This window comes from Schistocerca cancellata, chromosome 8, assembly GCF_023864275.1.
Source record: "Schistocerca cancellata isolate TAMUIC-IGC-003103 chromosome 8, iqSchCanc2.1, whole genome shotgun sequence".
NCBI lineage: Eukaryota > Metazoa > Arthropoda > Insecta > Orthoptera > Acrididae > Schistocerca > Schistocerca cancellata.
Genome location: NC_064633.1, coordinates 408,435,292 through 408,455,586, shown reverse-complemented (window position 1 = coordinate 408,455,586; position 20,295 = coordinate 408,435,292). Strand labels below are relative to the sequence as shown.

The window sequence follows — 20,295 nt, the reverse complement described above, 5'->3', positions numbered from 1 at the left end:
AAGTACAGCCGGTTACTTTCTGTAACGAGGATACTGGAAAGTTTGTACAACGTTACAATAAATGTCTAAATAGGAGCGGCGACTATTTAGAGAGGCAGCTTGAAGGTGTGGCTAACTGTTGCGAATAAAAAATTTTTGATTTTCACTGTGGTTTACTTTTCGCGACCGATCGGACCTTACTTTCCGAACAGCCTCGTAGATAAGTAGCTGGAAGTTGTAGCTAACCATTAAAAATAAGACATTTTTTTATTTTCATAGTGTTTTCCATTTAGAGGTCGATCGGAACTTACTTTCCGAATACCCTCGTATTATCATGTATCTACATATATTATTAAGTGTGTACAGAATTAAGAGTGCGAGTTGTTCTCATAGTTGTTCGATTTTTTTATTATTTTCTTCAATAAGTATTACTTAGACATATTTTAACAGATATAAATTTATGAATCTTATTACAGAGCTAAATACTAAAATACGAAACAAGTTATTTTCGTTTTAGGTAATTTACGGGATCTTCAAAAGCTTTTCGTGAAAGCAGAATGAATCTATCTAGCTCACCTCTGATGTACCTCTCACCACGGTGTCCCAAGCAGCCAGTTGTGCCTTATGCCGTCCTTCAGTCACTATGTTTACACTGAGCTCCGAAAACAGCATTTAGTAAACCGATTTCACACTACTGCCTCTGATTCATCAAATTAATTATTTTATTTTATGAATTTTGCAGTCATACACGTTTATTGTACGAAAGGGGTCTTTTAAACCCTGTAGCAAACCAGTTGTCTTTCCGATACTTTATTTATATTTTACTAATAACAGTTACCAGTTTGGGACTTCTGCACTCTTTGTTGAGAGATCAAAAGTACTGTAAAAGTTGCATTGCCGTACAACACTCCGATACCGAATCTGGAAATGTGGTTCTAGCTGCCAGATTTCCTCTTCCACAACTAGCTTTCGCGTAAAGCACAACCGTTTTCGAAACGTGCTTCGGTTGTCATATTACGTCTTGTTTCCAAAAATTTTCGGCTTATCTGGGCGGCTTGACTTTTTGTACAGCGAAGGAGAAGCAGAAATATCTGCTTGAATGGAAACAATCATTGTGGTGACTAAATCAGAAACGGAAACAGTTGTTCTCCAGATGGCTTATTCGACCGGTTTAGCGAGACCGCTTCGGACCTTAACATGTAAACTCGGCAGCGAGTAATGGTTTCCAAAATTCGGTTTCCGCTACTGGAAGTTGTGTCGCGTATAAAAGCAGTGAATCTAACTCCACACATGTTCACAGATATGGCGGTGGTGTAAAACTTTCTTTTCTTTGTTTTTTGAAGGTTATTTTAACCCTTGGATGCATAACAGGGGCCCTTTAGTAACGGCAACCTTTCATTCTCTCAATAAATTGACTTAAAATTTATTTATTTTGGTTGACGTCCTGTATAATCCTTGGAAATACACTGACTTTCTTTGTTTCTTGCAAGTCAAATTAATTATTTTATTCCATGAATTTTGCTGTTCCACCCGTGTAGTTCATTATAGGAGCCTTTTAGACCCTAGCAAACCAGTTGCCTTTCCGATACTTTATTAATTTTTATCAGAATGACATGTTAAAGTAGCTGTTTTACTTACAACCGTTATCAGTTTGGCACTATTACTCCTTGTTGAGAGGTCAGAATCTGTAAAAGTTGCAATTGAAGGAAAGTGTATTTCTCAGTGGCAAAAGATTTTTAGATGGATTTTGTATCATAAACAGAATAAGTAGTCTTCTAGGGCCCTACGTGAAGCGAAGAGTGGAGAATTAGATGACACAGAGTACAGAATCGGTGATTTCCTTATCGGTCATGATGGAACTCACTAGGATAAATCACTGCAACCAATGATCAGAATAAGCCGGCCGCGGTGACCGAGCGGTTCTAGGCGCTACAGTCCGGAACCGCGTGACCGAGCGGTTCTAGGCGCTACAGTCCGGAACCTCGTGACTGCTACGCTCTCAGGTTCGAATCCTGCCTCGGGCGTGGATGTGTGTGATGTCCTTAAGTTAGTTAGGTTTAAGTAGTTCTAAGTTCTAGGGGACTGATGACCTCAGATGTTAAGTCCCATAGTGCTCAGAGCCAATTGAACCAATGACCAGAACACGAGTACACAGTGTCGCGAAAATTTTTCGTTCTCCAGTAAGAGGTAGTGCCACTAAACAAAAAGGAATGTTAACTAGGAATGAAGCCTCCGTGACCTGAGAATTTTTATAATCGTGACTTTCATCTGAAAGGACAATTTGACAGTTGTACGTTGTGTGGCCAAAAACAGCAGACGTGTCTTGTTTCTCTGTCTCCGCAGAACAGCTTCAATGCAGATGAAAAACGTAAAACCAACATTATTCTATAATGAATGAACATCAGTAGTTGATTCTTTTGACCAGAAAGCGTATTACATACATTTGGAAGAAACAATCATGAAGATGACATTTTGTTTTATGGAGAAACGTATTGGATACAGTAGATACAGTAGCAACAAATACCTCATGCCTGTTTTCACAGTAGCATACCAACTACACGGAAGGCAGGTCTGAAAAAACGGAACTGATCTCGTATAGACAGGAGAATCAACAAGTCACGTTTTCAAAATAAAGTTCTACGAGGTACGGCTCGTTATGCAGCCAACAGACAAAGATTGCGACAGCTGGAAGGTCACTAAAAGGAAGATGCCTTATGTGTACCCGTCGATAAGGCAGAAAAGTGGTCAGTCATTCAGCAAATGCACGAAAAACCTATTCAAAGAACGTACTGAAATTATTTATGAAGACTATTGCTTTTAATGAGCGAATAAGCTTGTGTGGATGAGTAAAAGTGACAGTTACTTATTCAACTGTGGAAAATAACAACATAACTAGCTGACAAAACTGGCATTCTCTGGATGTTCATTTTGCTAGTATTCTATTAGAAATGAAAACAAAAAAAGAAACTGTATTCATAGTAAAGTATCAAAATTTTCATTACCATGTACCCGCGAAAACGCCTTTGAAATTATCAAACAGTCAAACAAAGAAATACGTGTAATGTACAAATGAGTAAGTACAGTACCCAAGTTAAGAAACATGATCCCGGACATTTTTTGTATGCTGGGCGCAGCTGCTTTGCGAGTCCACAAAGCGATTTTGTAAACGTCTCTATGGCAACTCCTCTACATAGCTCTACAGACAGTAATTGTTTCCGTCCACAGCCATTTGCGCTTCGCTATCAAAACCGCTACCACGTGTCAGAAATTACCCTAATTTGACTCAACTGTACGAGAGCCTTACTAGAAAAGAATACATTTATTAAAACTTCATGGACGATAGGGCAACTTTTTACGCATCTCAGTGTTTATGATGTCATATCTCCTGCGATCTTGGTGTCAAACAGTGATATAATTTCGTAGGTACATTCAGCGGTATATGTGGATACTGTTTGCAAAATGTGCTCAGAACAGAGTTAATAGAAAAGAAGTAATAAATTTATACGTCAAGCATGATGCGGCAGTTTTTCACGCTCTGTGTTTACGATGTCGTACCTCCTGAACCATGTGTGTTAGCATGATATAATTTTGTAGGTGCATTCAGCGGCATATATAGATTCTGTCTGAGAAATTTATTGCGAATACACTTAGTAGCACAGAAATAATAAATTTAACATTTCCTTCAATTTAATTTTATACATATTTTGTAGCCTCAAAGTTGATCGTATAACTACACTGGAAGTAAGAATTAAAAAAAGCCTTTAGTCACAATTTTTCGTGTCTTATTAAATACACAATGCATTTCGGACCCTGTGGGTCCATCATCAGTACATGATTTACTTTTGCTCTTGAGAGAGATGAAATCCACGTTCTTATCATGAAACAGTCTCATGTTATGTTACGAATTTCGTAGGTAAATGCGGAAGATATGTGCGAAACAGTGGAAAAATAAGTAGTGTAAACTTATCAAACATTCCTAGAAAATAAATTAAAACGCTTTTCTTATATTATGAGATAGGTTTACACTGTTTATTTTTCCACTATTTCGCACATATCTTCCGCGTTTGACTTACGAAAATCATAGCCTAACATCAAACTTTTTCATGACAAGAACATGCATTTCATCTCACTCAAGAGCAAAAATAAATCATGTATTACACTAAAGAGCTGAAGAAACTTGTACACCTTCCTCATATCATGAAGAGCCCCCGCGAGCACGCAGAGTGCAGTAACACGAGGTGACATGGACTCGAGTAACGACTGAAGTAGTGCTGGTGGGAACTGACACCATGACTCCTGCAGGGCTGTCCATAAAACCGTTGGAGTTCAAGGGGGTGGAGGTCTCTCCTGAGCAGCACGTTGCAAGGGATCACAGATACACACAATAATGTTCATGTCTCGGGAGTTTGGTGAACAGCGGAAGTGTTTAAACTAAGATGAGTGTTCCTGGAGCCCCTCTGTAGCGATTCTGGACGTGAGGGGTCTCACATTATCCTGCTGGAATTGCCCAAGTCTCGTCGGAGTGCACAATGGACATGAATGGATGCAGGTGATCAGACAGGATGCTTACGTACGTGTCACCTGTCATATATGTATCTAGAGGTTTCAGGGCTCCCATATCACTCCAACTACACACGCCCCACACCATTACAGAACCTCCACCAGCCTGGACAGTCCCCTGCTGACATGCAGGGTTCACGAATTCATGAGGTTGTCTCCATACCCGTACACGTCCATCTGCTCGATACAATCTGAAACGGGACTCATCCGACCAGGCAATATACTTTCAGTCATCAACAGTCCAATGTCGGTGTTGACGGGCGCAGGCGAGGTGTAAGGCTTTGTCATAAAGGGTACACGAGTGGGCCTTCGGCTCCGAAAGCTCATATCGATGATGGTTCGGACGCTAACACTTGTTGATTGTTCAGTATTGAAATCTGCAACAATTTGCGGAAGGGTTGCACTTCTGTCACGTTGAACGATTCTCTTCAGTCGTCGTTGATCCCGTTCTTGCAGGATTTTTTTTCCAGCCGCAGCCATATCGGAGATTTGATGTGTTATCGGATTCCTGATATCCCCGCTTCATCGCTTCCTCGGAGTTGCTGTGTGCGCCGACTACAACACCAAGTTCAAACTCACTTAAATCTTGATAACCCGCTATTGTAGTAGCAGAAACCGATCTAACAACTGCGCCAGACATTTGTTGTCTTATGTAGACGTTGCCGACCGGAGCGCCGTATCCTGCCTGTTTACATGTCCCTATTACACAAGCTGAGACACGTTATCAGTAAAAATCTGCTAATCTCCACATACTTTGCTTTTTCCGTTCACAACTGCAATACGGTGTACTTCTTTGGGGTAACTCAGTGGGTTCAAGTACCATCTTCAAGTGGCAGAGGAAAGCATGAAAGGTGGCTACACTGAGCCACAGCGCCAGAAATCGCGCCAGAGAGTATTGTTCCGCCGCCTCCACTGGCAGTGATTATTGAGACGTAGTGGCAAGCAGTTCTTGCCGAGAAGTTGTGGTGGACACTGCTTGTAGCTGAAGTCAGAGTGAGATGCGGTAGTGGAGAGTGTTGTTCCATGTTTTATGCAGTGGTTTGATGGGAGAGATGATGATGTTCTAATGGAGATATTGTAATGGTCAGAGTGCATTTCGTCAATATATATGGAGGTATTTTCTTTTATTCTTTCAGTTACCTGAATAATGTGTCATTACAGGTTCAGTCAACAAAGCATCTGGCGTGTGTTCTTGTATTAGAGTGTAATTTTGGTTTTCTTGCACAATTATAGTATTTCTAATTTTCTTTTATCACGTCAGTATAAATGGTATTTAAAATTTCTTGTCTTGTTGAAGAAGAACCGTGCCAGATGTGTACGTTGAGTCATACTTCCACACACAGAACAATTACACTTGTGCTTTGGTTTCGTAGGTTTTATAGTTGCTGGGGACTTAATTAATTAATTGTATTAACGAAAATTTTCATTTCATTCTTTGTTGTTGTTCCATGCAGTCAGATTGCGTACTAAAACTAGTCAGGGCCAGCCGTTTACGAAACAGCGTAATCGGACATACAGCGACAGAAAATTAAAAAGTATTTCCATTGCACTCTTATATCTTTATTTTAATTAAGCCCCCATGCAAGCAGTCAGGTGCATTTTAGGACTAGCACCAAGACAAAGTTTCAAAAATCATTTTAAAGAACTAAAGATAATGACACTACTTAGTATATACATTTATAATTGTTTAATATACGCTAAGCAGAACGTAAAGAACTTTAATTTAAGATCTTAAGTGCATGTTCATAACACACGAAATAATAGTAACATAGACATACCATACACAAGGCTGACATTAACATAAAAGAGCCATAAACACCTTAGCTTGAAATTTTATAACAAACTCCCAAGAGCTGTGAGCGAACTACCGATGAATAACTTTAAGCAAACAATAGAAGTGTGGCCCAAATGTACGCCACATAACTCAATTGATAAGTTTCTAAACAGTGACACAAAAGAGATATGCTACATGAAACAAAAAACTGCCGTATAAATTATACCTATATGTTTGTGACAGTGATGTACCGACAAAGACTTTTTAAAAATGGTGCAAATGGCTCTGAGCACTATGGGACTTAACATCTGAGGTCATCAGTCCGCTAGAACTTAGAACTACTTAAACCTAACTAACCTAAGGACATCACACACATTCATGCCCGAGGCAGGATTCGAACCTGCGACCGTAGCAGCCGCGCGGTTCCGGACTGAAGCGCCTAGAACCGCTCGGCCACAACGGCAGCCTAAAGACTTTTTACATGGATATGAAAGATGTACCATGAATAATCTTGATACTACTGTATATTTAACTTATGATTTATTATTATTATTATTATTATTATTACCATTGTGAATGAATAATTGTTGTATTATCCATATTACTTTAGCATGCATATCTGCTTGCCCTCTACAGGCACAATTATGTACAATAATAATTATTGTAATTTAAAAAATAATGTATTGAACACACTGACGATGCGAATTGTATGGAAAACATACTGAAAAGCAAATAAAGATTCTATTCTATTCTATTTGAATACGCATGCCTATACCAGTTTCTTTGGCGCCTCAGTGTAAGTCGATTTACACCTGATAATGGAAATACATCGTCTATTTAATAAAACACGAAATTTTGTTAGTGAAGGTGTTTTTCAAGTCATACTTCAGGTGTATTTCCTTCAATACCTACATTTAGTACTTGTTTTAAGGTAGGGCTCTTACAGACACCTCTCTTGCATCCCAGAGTTAAACTAGTGTAGTTGCGAGCGGCTGCAGCGAGCGAGTACTGACCGTCAAGGTCCCAGGCTCCCTCGACCTGATAGGCGGCGGTGGCGGCGCCGAAGATGAAGTCGTCCGGGAAGCGGTTGCGCGGCCTGTCCGCGCGCTGGCCGCGGCGCTGCGGGCCGTCCGCGTCCGCCTCCAGCACGTGGCCCTGCTGCGCGTGGTAGGCCGCCACCCGGCTGTACATGGCGCGCGGCTGCAGCTACAGCTGCGAACACGCGGGACAGAGAGGCTTCCTTCAGACGGGCAGTGCGGTACGTGGGGACGTTCCCGTCAGGAGGCGACCTTGTCCCCCCCAGCGGTTAAGCTGGCGCTCAGCTGTGCGCATGGCAGCAACGACGCTCGTAAAAGATAACCTCCACCTGGCGATGAGTCACGCCACCTTCAGCAAGCGGCGCCGCTCTGAACGACAAAGCTGTCGCGACTTGCATAACTCTCAGCAGCTGTGACGAGCACTCAGTCAACAGTGGCTGTGCTTCTGTTCCCTTCAGGGACTGATTTGATGCAAAGTAGGGATTGGATTGGATTTTTTGGGGGAAGAGACCAAACAGCGAGGTCATCGGTCTCATCGGATTAGGGAAGGACGGGGAAGGAAGTCGGCCGTGCCCTTTCAAAGGAACCATCCCGGTATTTGCCCGGAGCGCTTTAGGGAAATCACGGAAAACCTAAATCAGGATGGCCGGACGCGGTATTGAACCGTCGTCCTCCCGAATGCGAGTCCAGTGTGCTAACCACTGCGCCACCTCGCTCGGTGCAAAGTAGGGTACTGGTGGAAGTGAAAGTGTGAGCGTAGCTCGTGAGCGGAATCTGGATACCTCAGCAAGCGCAGCAGTAGATTGAGAAAGACACAGGTTCCGGCTTCGAGCTCACAAGCTTAAATTGACAGTAAGTTTCATATCACTGCAGACTCCACTGCAGAGTCAATGGCTCTTTTTGGTTTGATGTACGTCCACATTCTTGTCTGTAGTCCTCGATCTCCCTCCATAAGGATACCCCCTTCTCTCTATTACCAAATTGACTATTCCTTGATGCCTCAGTGTACATAGTGGTCCATTGATAGTGACCGGGCCAAATATCTCACGAAATAAGCATCAAAATGGGTCTGAGCACAATGGAACTTCACTTCTGAGGTCATCAGTCCCCTAGAGCTTAGAACTACTTAAACTTAACTAACCTACGGACATCACACACATCCATCCCCAAGGCAGGATTCGAACCTGCAACCGTAGCGGTCGCGAGATTCCAGTCTGTAGCTTTTAGAACCGCTCGGCCACCCCGGCCGGCCGAAATAAGCATCAAACGAAAAAACTACAAAGAACGAAACTTGTCTAGCTTGAAGGGGGAAAACACATGACGCTGTGATTGGCCCGCTAGATGGCGCTGTCATAGATCAAACGGATATCAACTGCGTCTTTTTAAATAGAAACCCCCATTTTTCATTATTAATTCGTGTAGTACGTAAAGAAATATGAATGTTTTAATTGGACCACGTTTTTCGCTTTCTGCTAGATGGCGCTGTAATAGTCACAAACGTATAAGTACGTGGTATCACGTAACATTCCGCCAGTGCGGACGGTATTTGCTTCGTCATACATTACTCGTGTTAAAATGGACCGTTTGCCAATTGCGGGAAAGGTCGATATCGTGTTGATGTATGGCTATTGTGATCAAAATGCCCAACGGGCGTGTGCGTATGCTGCTTGCTATCCTGGACGACATCATACAAGTGTCCGGACTGTTCGCCGGATAGTTACGTTATTTAAGCAAACAGGAAGTGTTCAACCACATGTGAAACGTCAACCACGACCTAAAACAAATGATGATGCCCAAGTAGCTGTTTTAGCTGCTGTCGCGGCTAATCCGCACATCAGTAGCAGACAAATTGCGCGAGAATCGGGAATCTCTAAAACGTCAGTGTTGAGAATGCTGGGGACTGATGACCACAGATGTTAAGTCCCATAGTGCTCAGAGCCATTTTTTTGAGAATGCTACATCAACATCGATTGCACCTGTATCATATTTCTATGCACCAGGAATTGCATGGAGACGAATTTGAACGTCATGTACAGTTCTGCCACTGGGCACAAGAGAAATTACGGGGCGATGACAGATTTTTTGCAAGCGTTCTATTTAACGACGAAGCGTCATTCACCAACAGCGGTAACGTAAACCGGCATAATATGCACTATTGGGCAACGGAAAATCCACGATGACTACGAGAAGTGGAACATCAGCGACCATGGCGTGTTAATGTATGGTTTCGGCATTATGGGAGGAAGGATAACTGGCTACCATTTTATCGATGGCAATCTAAATGGTGCAACGTATGCTGATTTCCTACGTAATGTTCTACCAATGTTACTACAAGATGTTTCACTGCATGACAGAATGGCGATGTACTTCCAACATGATGGATGTCCGACACATAGCTCGCGTGCGGTTGAAGCGGTATTGAATAGCATATTTCATGACAGCTGGATTGGTTGTAGAAACACCATACCATGGCCCGCACATTCACCGAAGCCGACATCCCGGGATTTCTTTCTGTGGGGAAAGTTGAAGGAAATTTGCTGTCGTGATCCACCGACAACGCCTCACAACATGCGTCAGCGCATTGTCAATGCATGTGAGAACCTTACGGAAGGCGAACTACTTGCTCTTGAGATGAATGTCGTTACACGTATTGCCAAATTCATTGAGGCTGACGGACATCATTTTCAGCATTTATTGTACAGGTAATCACGCTGTAACAGATGCGTTCTCAGAAATGATAAGTTCACAAAGGTACATGCTTCACATTGAAACAACCAAAATAAATTGTTCAAACGGTCCTACGTTCTGTATTTTAATTTAAAAAACCTACCTGTTACCAACTGTTCGTCTAATATTGTGCGCCATATGTTTGTGACTATTACTGCGCCATCTATCACGTAGCGAAAAAAGTGGTCCAACTAAAACATTCATATGTAATAAAAAATGGGGGTTCCTATTTTAAAACACGCAGTTGATATCCGTTTGTCCTATGGCAGCGCCATCTAGCAGGCCAACCATAGCGCCATCTGGTTTCCCCCTTCAAGCTAGACAAGTTTCGTTCTTTGTAGTTTTTTCGTTTGACGCTTATTTCGTGAGATATTTGGCCCGGTCATGATCAATGGACTACCCTGTATATACTATAAACTGATCCCTTCTTTTAGTCAAGTTGTGCCTTGAATTTCCTTACTTCCCACATCAGTAGAGCATGTATTCAATAGTTATCCAATCTACACAACTTATCTTGAGCATATTCCAGTGGGATCACATTTCAAAAGCTACTATTATCTACTCGCCTGAAATGTTTATAATCAGCGTTTCACTTTCGATCAAGCCCACACGCCGAACAAACAATTTCATAAAATTATTCCTAACACTTAATTTTATATTCTGTGTTAACAAATCTATCTTTTTATATTTTTCCTGTTATTTTCAGTAAATTTTTCACATCCTCTCTACGTCTGTTTATCTGTCTATCGCTTGAGCCTTGTCCCGTAGTTACGCAGGGGCAGCCATCGGTAATCGGATTTCACATGTTAATGTGTAAGGGGTGGCCAGATGCACTTCCTGCCGCCACCCCGTACCCCCCGGGACGGAATTAGTTTACCCCAACTGTCTGCGTCGAGTGTAATCAATGGAATAGTGCGAAAGTGTTTAGACGTCTGCGAGGTGTAACTTGGAGACCAGCCCGGTATTCATCTAGCGGGATGTGGAAAACCGCCTAAAAACCACGTCCAGGCTGGCTGGCACATCGGCCCTCGTCGTTAATCCGCCGGGCGGATACGATCCGGGGCCGACGCGCCTACCCGAGTCCACAAAGCAGCGCGTTAGCACTCTCGGCTACCCTGGTGGGTCTGTACTCTCTACATCTGTCATTGTCATTGTCAGTTATTTTGTTGACCACTTCGTAATCTGATTCCCTCAGCATTGCCTAATTTAATTCAACTGTATTCCAACACTCTTGCTTTCCTTTAGTTGATAATCTCATATCCTTTTTCAAGGCACTCTACATTCCTTTCAACTGATCTGGTAGGATTGAAACGTCATCATCAAGCCTCCAAGCTTTTACTTTCTCTCCCAAAACTTTATGTCCCTGTCCAAATTTCTTCTTAGTTTCCTCAGTATACACTTGGGATAGGCTACAGTGCTATATCTCTCCCTTCTTAACCACTTCTTCCCCCTTATTTTTTTCGTCATTTAAAAAAGGGTATTCCAGTCATCATTACCAAAAGACCCCTCCAAATCCTCCCATAAATTAATCCTGTAGAACGTACACAATATTGTGTTTTTCGTTTATTATTCTGTTGTTCTACTAAGATCACTTAACAAATCACAGATCAGGTGAAACTGATTTTTATTGTAAGCAGTTGAAAACTTTAAGGAGTTAATGCTCTGTCTTTGGTATTATCCAGAGATCACGGTGCCACACCAAAGTCGGCAGCACATATCGATACCACAGACGTTAGCGAGATCTCACAGCAGTCTGCTACGACCTACGGGAAGTGCTCCTGAAGGCCACACCTAGCCCTCAGCATAGCAGCACCCTCGCATCAGGTATCAATACAGAGCTGAACATGGAAGCGATCTGTCTCCAGTTTGTGACGTCAGATACAACAGCGAAAGTCATCGAACAGAACAGTGACAGTTGTTAAGGTTTTTGATGAAAAGTACTTTCGTAAATACAGCCTTTTATACATCAAGGGAACAGTTTGTTAATAGGTCCATCAAGTGATTCTTTGTTAGTCAGTGACAGTCGTAGATTATACAACAATCCCATGGCAAAGAAGTGTGTCAGGTACAACTTTTATTCATTTATGTAATAAAGTGTACTCATATTTCACGTGTTTTAGTTTCCCCTTCTCCCAGAGCAATCAAAAAACCCACAGTTATTGCTGCACGAAAGTAGGTTCTTCTGGTCACAACACTGTCAAGTGAGTATTGGAATTCCGAGAGTTTTTAAGAGATCTTTGCCTGATTTGCAGTTACTTTACACAAGATTGTTACTTCTGAGTCTGCCGATCTACTTGGTTCCTCCGATGCTAGGCAGCATACCGGGCCACAAGTTTCCTCCAGAGAACTCGATCAGTTGCCAGGTTTTCAGTTTCACTGAAGATCCTCTGCAAAAGTTCACTTCCAAGCTTTACGATGTCTCCCTCTACTTCCGCATCCATAACATTGTGATTATTTGGGGATTCTTCCACTTTTCATGTATAGAACATGTCACACAAGTTTCAGTCTCCTCTCAGCAACGACTTTTTGCAGGCTGCATAGACCACTTCTTGTCGGCACTTCATCATCTGAAACGCGGCCGCGACAGCCGATCTTCAAAATTCGCCTCAAGCATCATTGGTAAAAAAACACTGATACGGCCATGGGTAAAGTGATAGAGGAGTACAGTAGAAGCTTTGTGGGCACAGTAGTCAGCTGGATCCCATTCGTTGGAAGAAAACAGAAGCTTTCCCAGTTTTGCCGGTGATGTGTGCGTCTACGTACCCGTTATTACAGATGAGACTGCCGACATATGGAAATCGGGCAACATCTTGTATTCTCATAAGATTTCGCACACATTTGTCAGTAATGGTGAATTTTGTGAACATAAAGCAAAGCTGGGCTCTGAACACTTGGTTCGCAGTAATCTGAGCGAACCTCATGACATGGAAGACTTGTTTACAGTGATTGATTGTGCCTTTCTATCTGCTGTACATCAGACTAATACAGGAAGAAATTCTCTGTAATTAATACTATATTGCAGTTTTAAAGTATATCGTATTTAATGTTCTTTGGACAAGGACAAACAAATAAAATAATTTGTATACCTGGGTAGCCACTTGATCATTTCTGTAGGTTAGTACTGATCCGTGTAACGCGCCAAATGTGCTCCCCCATTCCGACTTACTATTCTTTCAGGTGACGCAATCTTCACTGTAACCCTCCCCCCCCCCCCCCCCCCGCCCCGATTTCTCTTATGAAGAACAGGACTTAATCAATAATACAGAGTCCGCCAGAAAAATGTATACACACCTTGTCAGGTTCTATCGAGATATCGATGTTGTCGTTCGATTTGAGTTACGAGTATGTTGTAGTTTGGTCTTTGGCTCAACAGACGTTGACACTTTCACCTCGGTATTGAGAAAACAAGATGGCTGGAGCACGCTTGACATTCGAGCAACGAAAATATATTGTGAAGTGGTTTTCCAAGTTTGATAATCCCGTTGAAGTGCAACGTCAGTGGAGACGAGAGTTTGAAACAGAACCGCCAACTCGACGACCAACAATTATACAGATCACAGACAAGTTTGAATTGCATGGAACGATATGTGATATTCGCAAAAGATCAGTAAGACAGCGTACAGCTACAAGTCCTGCTTCGTCGGCCCTCGTGTTGGAAACGTTTGTTAATTCTCCACAGAAGTCTGCCACGCAATGGGCACGTGAAGTGACGGTCAGCAGTACAAGTGTACGAAGAATTCTGAAAGCTGCAAAGTGGAGAGTTTACATTCCACGATAACTTCACGCGATTAATGATGATGATCCTGATCGCCGAATGCAATTTTGCGAATGGTATCAGCAAATGGTAACTGATGACGAACAATTTGTGACGAAGGTAGTGTGGAGTGGCGAGGCACAATTTAAAGTTAATGGAAGCGTGAATCGGCATACCAGTGTATACTGGGCACAGGGAAATTCGCATGTTTATGTGCATAAAGCGGTCAGTCTACCAGAGGTTCATGTGTAGTGTGGACTATCATCTAGGGACTTAGTAGGACCGTTTTTCTTTCGTGCTACAGTCACTGGAGAAGCGTACCCGGAAATGTTGCGCACATCAATTTTGCCAGGTATACGTGCACTTTATGGAGCTGACGAAGAGGTCTTCTACCAAGAGGATGGGCCGCCACCACACTACCACTTATCCATACGAGCTTGTCTGGGTAACAATTTTCTGGAGCATTGGATTGGACGAATAGGGCCCATAGAGTTCCTTCCACAGTCGCCAGATCTAACACCTAAGGAATTTTGCTTGTGGGGGAACTGTGAAAGATAACGTCTATCGACGTAAGCCATGCACACTGGAGGAACTTCGCTAGGAGATTACAGCGACACGTGCAGCGATTTCCACCGTAACATTTACTGACGTAGTTGCGGCGACCGCTCGTCGTTCTATTATGTGTATAGCCGCCAACGGTGACATTTTGAACATTTAAAGTAACCATGTGCTACACTGAAGATTGTACAACATGTGTGATCAATTATTAAATGTAAAATAATACTTTTCGTTCCTTAAAATGTGTATCCCTTTTTCTGGAGGACTCTGTATTTCAGTTCTCAAATTAGAATTTTGTGGTCCTTTCGATCAAAAGCTGTGGCAAGGTCACTGAACATCAACACACTCAATCAGAACTTTCTCTGAGAACAATTCTTCATGAAATTCAAAGAGTGAGGCAGTTACGTTCTGTTCAGAAAAATCAGTCACTACTCTATTACACACTGTGAAAAGATTGGCTGGAATGAAACTGATCTGCAGTTGCGAGTGGTTCGCTATTCTCCAGTTTTTTAGATGCACATTTCTGGAGAATGTTTAGCCTGTGAGGACATATTCACGTGCCGAGTCAGTGACTGATCCGAAAGATAGCTTAAGGATAGTCCTGTGTAGACAGGAGAAGATTTTAATACTCTGCTAGAAACACCGTTTTAACGACCTGGACTGCCACTTTTTAGTGACCTAATGACTTGAGTACAATCTGTTTTAACAGATCAGGGCAGGGTTTCACGACTTACTCAGAGTATTAACAGAGACAAGGGCTGTCCTCCGAGCAATGACATTTTCAATCGGCAGAAGCTCTTGACTATTAGTTGCGGCAGCGATACCTCGCTTTTGTTCGCCCTCATCCCTGGCGGCGCTACTTTTGCGTGAGGCTGAGAGAGGGGGGAGTTGGAGGTAGGGGGGGAGGAGTGGCAGACATACATTACTAGACTGCACTACCGTATATACCGAGTGAGGTGGCGCAGTGGTTAGCGCACTGGACGCATTCGGGAGGACCACAGTTCAACCCCGTGTCCCGCCATCCTGACTTAGGTTTTCTGTGATTTGCCTAAATCGCTTCAGGCAAATGCCACGATGGTTCCTTTGAAAGGATACAGCCAACTTCCTTCCCCATCCTTCCCTAATCCGATTGAACCGATGACCTTGCTTTTTGGTCCCCTCCCCCGAAAGCAATCAACCAACCAGCCAACTAAGGTAAACACTACCATTGGTCTCTCCGAAAACAACAGTTTAGAAGTACAACATGGCGGCGAGCGCAAGGATGTATAAAAAGCTGTGTATTTACTGATAAAATACTCGTAAGAAATGGGGAATAAATTGATACAACCATGTTACCTTCAGAGTTTTGGCACAATGGCCTTGTTTGGCTATAATTTTTCGTACAGCAGATGGAATATATATGGAATGGGAGTATGTTTCAGTGGAATCATTACTAGAAACATCGTAGGTATTTTTGCTTTTGCCTAAATAATTACATTAAAATTTGTCTTATCCAAAATACGGGCATTATTTAAGTAGTTTATTATATTTTACGGGTCTAATAATCTATTATTAACAGACATAGCTTAATTATGTGGTTTCAACCACTTTCGATCAACTTTGGCCTTTCTTCGAATAGTATGCTTGTTAGGACAGTGCACCTATAAATAGAAAGTGCTGATAGTCGTTGATAACAAGTGTCTTTACACATGTGAGTGTTCTTATGAAAACTTCAGTCTGCTTTAAACTTGTATACATGTAACTTAATGCTCTTCTCAGTGCACAGTTCTACAAAGTATGTGTTAAACTCAACCAACACACAAATATTTGCTCAAGTGCAGGAATTCTTTACCTCATAAAGCTCACAATGCTATTTCGTTTCAGAAAATCGTGTTAGTACCACCCGCAAACTTCCTGATGACGTCATCTTACCTCAGCAAACGTCAGGCTTCAGTAAAAGCTACGTCTGTGCCAGTCTGGTAATGTATGTCTGTAGGGGAGGTTGGGGGGGGGGGGGAGGGGGAAGAGGGCAGCAATCAAGGCACTTCGCACATGCGCCGAGTACTCTCTTGGCATGTACAGGGGCGCCGGCTCCAGACTCAGTAACAGTAGCGTCTCATCTGAGGACGACGACCAGGCGGACGTTCGAATTATTAAGTAAACCTGAAACTGTAAACCGAAGAAGAGTATCACGATTCATTTACTACGTGGGGCATTCAATAGACAATGCAACACATTTTTTGTCAGCCAATCTCGCTTCAAAAAATATGGAATGTGTGTGGCACGTCGTGGAATATTCCCGCTTCAGCCCCTATAGTTCCATGAAATCCCGATAGGTGGTGACACTGTACGTAGCCTTCAAAATGGCGTCTGTAGCGGAGGTGCGTTCCAAGAAGAGAGCTGTCACTGTGTTTTGTTTTTGTAGAGGAAAACCAGAGCATCGTAGATATTCATACGCGCTTGCAGAATGTCTAAGAAGACCTGGCAGTGAACAAAATCACATTGAGTCGTTGGGCGAGGAATCTGTCATCAAACGTCGCGCAAACATGTTCGGTTTCACGCGTGCCGGCGGGCCTCACACAGCTGTGACTTCTGCAATGGAATGTGCGGACGCTCTCATTCAAGGTGACCGACGGATCACAGTGAAACACCTCGCTGCCCAACTGGATGGCTCTGTTGACAGAGCTGACACACTTGTCCACCATTTGGGGCATTCAAATCCGTGTGCTCGTTGGGTTCCTCGCTACCTAACAGAAGACCATAAAGAGCAATGAATGACCATCTGTGTGGGATTGCTTACGTGTTACGAGGCTGATAGTGACAAGTTTTTGTCGAATTTCGTCACATACGGCTAAACATAGGTGCATCCCTTCGAACTGGGGACAGAACGGCAATGCATGGAGTGGCGCCACACAACCTCTCCTCCAGAGAATAAGTTCAAAATCTGAACCTCAGCCGGCATAGTCACGACGACGGTCTTCTGGGACTCTGAAAGAGTTATTATGCTTGATTTCCTCCCTCATCGTGCAACGATCAATTACCATCAGGAAGCTGAAGAAACACCTTCAGCGTGTTGGTCGCCACAAAAATGTAAACGAATATCTCCTTCTCCCTGACAACGCAAGGCCTGACATAAGTCTGTACACCCGAGAGGAGTTCACAAAACTGCACTGGACTGTTCCTCATCCAGCCCGGATCTCGCACCTTCCGACTTCCATCTGTTTGGTCCAATGAAGGATGCACTTCGCGGGAAGCAGTACGTGGATGATGAGGAGGTTGTTGATGCAGCATGAAGCTGAGTCTAATGTCGACCAGTGGAGTGGTGCCATGCTGGCATACGGTTCCTCCCAGTAAGGTAGCGTAAGACCGTCGCTTTGAGCGAGATTATGTTGAAAAACAGTGTCTTGCAGCCAAAGGAGTGGAGAATAATAGGGTGTATTAGAATTCTGAATAAAACCAACCTACTTTCAAAAAAAAAAAACATAGGATGCATTACTTATTGAATGACCCTCGTAGTTTCTTAGACACGGTAAGTCCGAAGCCACACCTTTTAGAAGTCGAGTAAATGATATCAGAAAACATCCAGAAGTAACAAGGATGCTTTCATGTCATGGCCGAAATGCACGGAGAAGCCTACAGAAGGCCTCTATTCGGCCAAGGATTTCAAATAAGTGATACTAATGATGATGATGATGATGATGATGATGATAGATTATTAACTTGCTTTCTGTAACACACTAGTTTTTCGCTTCCGTGTATGTGAGTTATTGCACCCAGCGTAATTATGGGCTATTGTACGGTGTTTGGTTCAAACATTAGTATGCACTGCACTCAGTTCGCTGCATGCATCCCGCCGCCCCAGACAAACAGCGCAGCAGCCCTGGTAATCCAAACACGCTCCGCCATATGCTAATGTATCGCCGCGTTTGCAATGCACAGAGAAGCCACATGGCAGATCAACCAGCCAGCTGTGCTGCGCTAGGCGTCCTCTTTTGTTTACGATGTACTTCGTTTTCAATGGTAGCGCTGAAACTTTGCAGCTCTGCATGGAGCCTGTACTGCAGGGATAGGACATGAAAGATCATGTCTCGAGAAACTTGAGAACTTCTCGAAGCATTCCTCGTAAAACATGCCTCATGAGACTCTCGCGAACGTAAACGCGCTTGTGACGTCACCATTCCGCAGCACTCCGAAAGTCTGAAGGAACAACGTGCTCGGACGATCTGTGGAAAGGGCAAATAGGCTGAGCCGTAAAGAGAGGTGTGGCCTTCTGCTCATAGCGAATAACAAAATGTGCCTCAACGTAAGCAAGACGCGAGGAAAATTTTTTCATTTCATTTCAGCTCTGTCTTTCGTTTGGCGCGAGCAGGAACGTGTTACAGTGAACGCAGTGCCGTGCATTTTAACGGCAACGAATAGTATATAATGAGCCTGGGAATATTTCACAAATGTTCGAGAAAATAAAGTCTAATATCGTAATTGTTGCCAGTGCATGATTCTCAAAAACCGAAATTCAACCAGTGTGGTTCGCCAATTGAAGAACCCTGAAACATTCCAAAGCAGTCAGACATCAACTAGTAGCTCTTCTTCTTCCTTTCAGGTTACTGCTTAGTGCTGGTATGACTTAATAATGACAATGTGTAAGCTATTTTGTGAGGGTGACAGATGAACGTTAGGGAAACGAAAATTTCGTTGTGTCCCTGTCAGTATTGCCGTTCGTAATCGATCAGTTATCTTTTTAGTAGCCCTATGTAATTAATTTCTCTATTCTAACTTACACCAAATGTAAAATGTGTTCGGACAACTCGATATTTAGGCTTTTCATCTTGTTCAGGGGACGAATTACAGTGTTAATAGAAGACTCCCGCGGTACATACCGTGGTTTTTGTTTTAGACATATAGCACTTACAACAATTAAAATGAGGCATAACATTAAATAAATGATAACTGTGTTCATTTCAGAAGCGCAACTAGTGTTCGGGTACTCGGAATATTCTTCCTTTCTTTCTTTAGTTGCTCCTGTGATAAAATTCTCGTGTTAACATCAATTGAATATATTTCCAAACGCCAAAAAAAAAAAAAAAAAAAAAAAAAAAAGTGTTCTGAAACGAAGGCAGTGTGACGTTTAAGGCTTTAAGATGATAAATGAAAAGCATAGTTTTCTTTTGTTCTACAACATTACTTTTATTGTGTTAACCGGTTTTCGGACATTTACTGAGTATTGTCACCAAAGAACTTACAATGTTCGTAAACAACGCTGGAAGAGAAGTTACACGTCTACATTGAAGCAGAAAAATACAGTAAGTAACATCTTTGACAGTGTGATGGTAATGCAATGTAAAAAGTAAAAAATTGAGCAGTACATAAATAAATTAAAAACGGAGTAAACAAGAAAAAACTTTAACACAAAATAGGAACAGCATGCCGACGTAACAGTTTCTATTAACAAACAAAACTAGAAGAAATATATAATTAGTACTTGATAAGGCTACTTCAGGAGATTTAAAACATGGAGACTGATACACGAACAATTAAAATAAGAAAGAATTATCAGTGTAACTACAGAATGTATAAGGAACTTAAGCAATATCAGTAAGATAAACAGAAACGAATAAATGCAGGAAAATGGAGGAATGTGAGGGAACATACTGTAAATGCAATCTTTGAAAGTGTGGTGACACTGCATTTTAAAAGGTAAAATAGGCTGAACAATACGCAGATACAAAAGGAACAACAGGAAAAACATTAACGTAATACTCAAAACTGCGACTATAACACTTTGCATTAAATAAATTAACCAAGTAAAATAAAAACAATATGTGGTACTTGTATTACTTTCCATGTTTAATACCTCTTGTAGTTGACTTATCAAATATTGTTTTTATTTTACTTGGTTCATTTGTTTAATGCAAACTGTTACATAGTCG

At 42.3% G+C, this 20,295-nt stretch overlaps 1 protein-coding gene across 1 annotated transcript in view; it reads right to left on the bottom strand.

The window, feature by feature from the left end:
• The window catches only part of LOC126094611 (myrosinase 1-like), a 230,084-nt gene that overhangs the window by 128,275 nt on the left and 81,514 nt on the right, over positions 1-20,295 (bottom strand). Inside the window, exon 2 of the mRNA XM_049909089.1 lies at positions 7,327-7,525. Within this exon, the coding sequence (XP_049765046.1) occupies positions 7,327-7,504 (178 nt within the window). The 5' untranslated portion in view covers positions 7,505-7,525. The remainder of the gene's footprint in view (positions 1-7,326; positions 7,526-20,295) is intronic.